Here is a 2,562-nt window from a genome sequence, read left to right as displayed (position 1 = left end):
GGATTATTAGTTCTAGTATTGATCGTTTTCAATTTTATGCATTGTACCTAGTAGTTAAGTATCATCACGTATATGTGATGATATTATATATATATAGGGTCGCGCTATTCGTCACCCTGGGTGAGGAATAGTTATTCTTCACCCTCCCTCTATTTTACCATCAATGCACCGTCATTTTACGTTCCGTAAGTTTTGTCTTATTTCCGACGCAAAAAGGGATCGTAAGAAAATATATAATCGCCGTAAAAAATATTTTATGTTATGTAAAATTATAAACGTAAAAACATAGTCTAAAATACACATAAACTACAAATTTTCTTGTCTTATGACCTATATTTTTATTTTCTTATGTCAAATTTTACGTAGTGAATCAATAGGAATGTAACTATTTGAATTCCAAACGTAATTTAATTATGAAATGATCGTAGTAACACTATATATATATAGTGTTACTATTCATCACCCAGGATGCGGAATAAGTTATTCTTCACCCGAGGTAATCTTACGATCATTTCATAATTAAATTACGTTTCGAAGTCAAATAGTTACATTCCTATTGATTCACTACGTAAAATTTGACATAAGAAAATAAAAATATAGGTCATAAGACAAGAAAATTTGCAGTTTATGTGTATTTTAGACTATTTTTTACGTTTGTAATTTTACATAACATAAAATATTTTTACGGCGATTATATATTTTCTTACGGTCTCTTTTTGCGTCGGAAATAAGACAAAACTTACGGAACGTAAAATTACGATGCATTGATGGTAAAATAGAGGGGAGGGTGAAGAATAACTATTCCTCACCCAGGGTGACGAATAGCGCGACCCTATATATATATTTATATATATAGGGTGGGTCTATTATGATAACACCCTCTAAGATTCTTATTCTGATAACACTGCTTATTCTGATAACACCCCACCTGACTCGACCCGCCTCAAAACAAGAAACAAAAAAAGCCCCCGCCCCGCCCCACCTGCCTTCTTCTGCCGACAACAGCCCCCCACCCCGACCCACCTTCTCCCACCTCCCTCTGTCGCTCCAATTCCATCCAGCCCGCCCCCACCCCCACTCCCCGGCGGCTACATTTCGATGGATCTGGCTGCATCCAGACCAGTCGTCCCGTAGCCACCTTCCTCTCGCACCAGAACGGGCCACAACCCCTTCCTGGATCCCTGGCGGTCGCTTGCCCCTCCGCCCCGAACCATCGTCGGTCAGGGACCAAGGCGCCGCCGGTCCTGGCGAGCACCACCGCGCACCCGCCGTGCACCCCACGCCATGGCTCCGCTCCCGACTCCCTGGATCCCTGGTGACCTCCTGCTGGCTGCCATGGTTGGATCCATCCTTCCCACCCCTGGATCCGCAGCGGCCCTGCATCACCGACCTCCGCCTGTCCCACGCCGGCGCCCTTGGATCCACAGCGGCCCTGCATCACCGATCTTCCTGGCCCTTCGTCCACTGGATCCACCCGCCCCGCCACCTTCCACCATGTCAACGCCACCGGGGGGCAAGGTCTTCCCCTCCCTCTCTGGCAGGGCGGCCCCATCGAGCAACTCCCTTCCCCTATCGCCGACGTGGCTGCAGTACACTCCTTGCTCGCTGCAGTCCGCACGGTGGTCTCTGATCTGCGGCGTGCAGTGCACCTCGCCGTGCGGGTGCGGTTTAGAAGAGTTTTTTCGTTTTATTCTTGATTTTGCTTATGCAGTTCCGCCAGATCCCGCGAGCAGTGCGCCGCACCCCCCGATGTGGTTCATCCATGACCACCCCGCGCGATCTCCACGAGCAGGTCAACTTTGTGCTGGACCTCCTTGGGTGGGCAAGTGGACTGCACGGCGCATGGCTAGCGGTGGTGCTCGGGCGGCGCCTCATGCAGCTCCTTCCTGTACCGGCTTCGTGCCTAGTGCGGCTCGGTTGGCGCTGCCATGCAGCTCGGGAGGTACGCCCTCGACGACGGTTGACCATCCCATTCCTCCCCCAAAAATTTGTGCCATAATTTTATTTTGCTTTATATTTTGCAGTGGAGCTTGCATGGACGTGCAATGTGGAAACATGTGTGGAGAAAAAAAGGATATCATTGTTTTTCTGAAGTTCGGTTTTATTGTTTGAGAAAACACTTGTGTATGATGCGAGCTGGCTGTGTGCTAACATGTGTCGAGAGGTTCACTTTCTTGCGTTCAAGAGGTTCTCTTTATATTCCTTGGGAAAAAATGTTGAGAAAAACAGTGCAATTTTTTTGACAAAAAAGAAATCATCGGTTCGGCTTTGAAGACAAAAAAGGCAATACTCCGACGAGTGACACGACTATATCTTTTTTTCCCTTTGATGCAGTTCATCTCTTGTGTCTAATGCATAAAAATTCAAAAAAGAAATGTAATTCGCTTGTATCGCCCATGTGGTACATGCTTTTCCTTCCACACGAAAACTAAACAAAAAATGTAAAAGAATAGTACGTAGTAAAAGGACAACAACCAAAAACAATGAAGAAAAAACAGAAATGCAATTGATCTCATCGTGTTTAATGGTCCACTTTTCCTTTTGGTATTTTTCAAAGGGATA

General features: G+C 46.0%; 1 protein-coding gene across 1 annotated transcript; it reads left to right on the top strand.

The window, feature by feature from the left end:
* The first annotated feature begins 1,011 nt into the window (after positions 1-1,011).
* Positions 1,012-2,184, top strand: LOC125532643. The gene is made up of 2 exons (XM_048696630.1): positions 1,012-1,942; positions 2,025-2,184. Exons 1-2 carry the CDS (start codon positions 1,285-1,287, stop codon positions 2,090-2,092), a joined length of 726 nt encoding a protein of 241 aa, XP_048552587.1. The 5' UTR covers positions 1,012-1,284; the 3' UTR covers positions 2,093-2,184.
* The last annotated feature ends 378 nt before the right edge of the window (positions 2,185-2,562 follow it).

Source organism: Triticum urartu, chromosome 1, assembly GCF_003073215.2.
Source record: "Triticum urartu cultivar G1812 chromosome 1, Tu2.1, whole genome shotgun sequence".
NCBI lineage: Eukaryota > Viridiplantae > Streptophyta > Magnoliopsida > Poales > Poaceae > Triticum > Triticum urartu.
Note: the sequence above shows the minus strand (reverse complement) of the source record. Positions and strands in the feature narration are given on the sequence as shown.

What these genes read in the sequence shown, in the direction of transcription:
- LOC125532643 (XM_048696630.1), top strand. Translation starts at nt 1,285, where the DNA reads ATGGCTCCGCTCCCGACTCCCTGGATCCCTGGTGACCTCCTGCTGGCT. An exon ending in GCTGCCATGCAGCTCGGGAG is followed by an intron (nt 1,943 to 2,024) that starts GTACGCCCTCGA and finishes TATATTTTGCAG; the next exon opens with TGGAGCTTGCATGGACGTGC.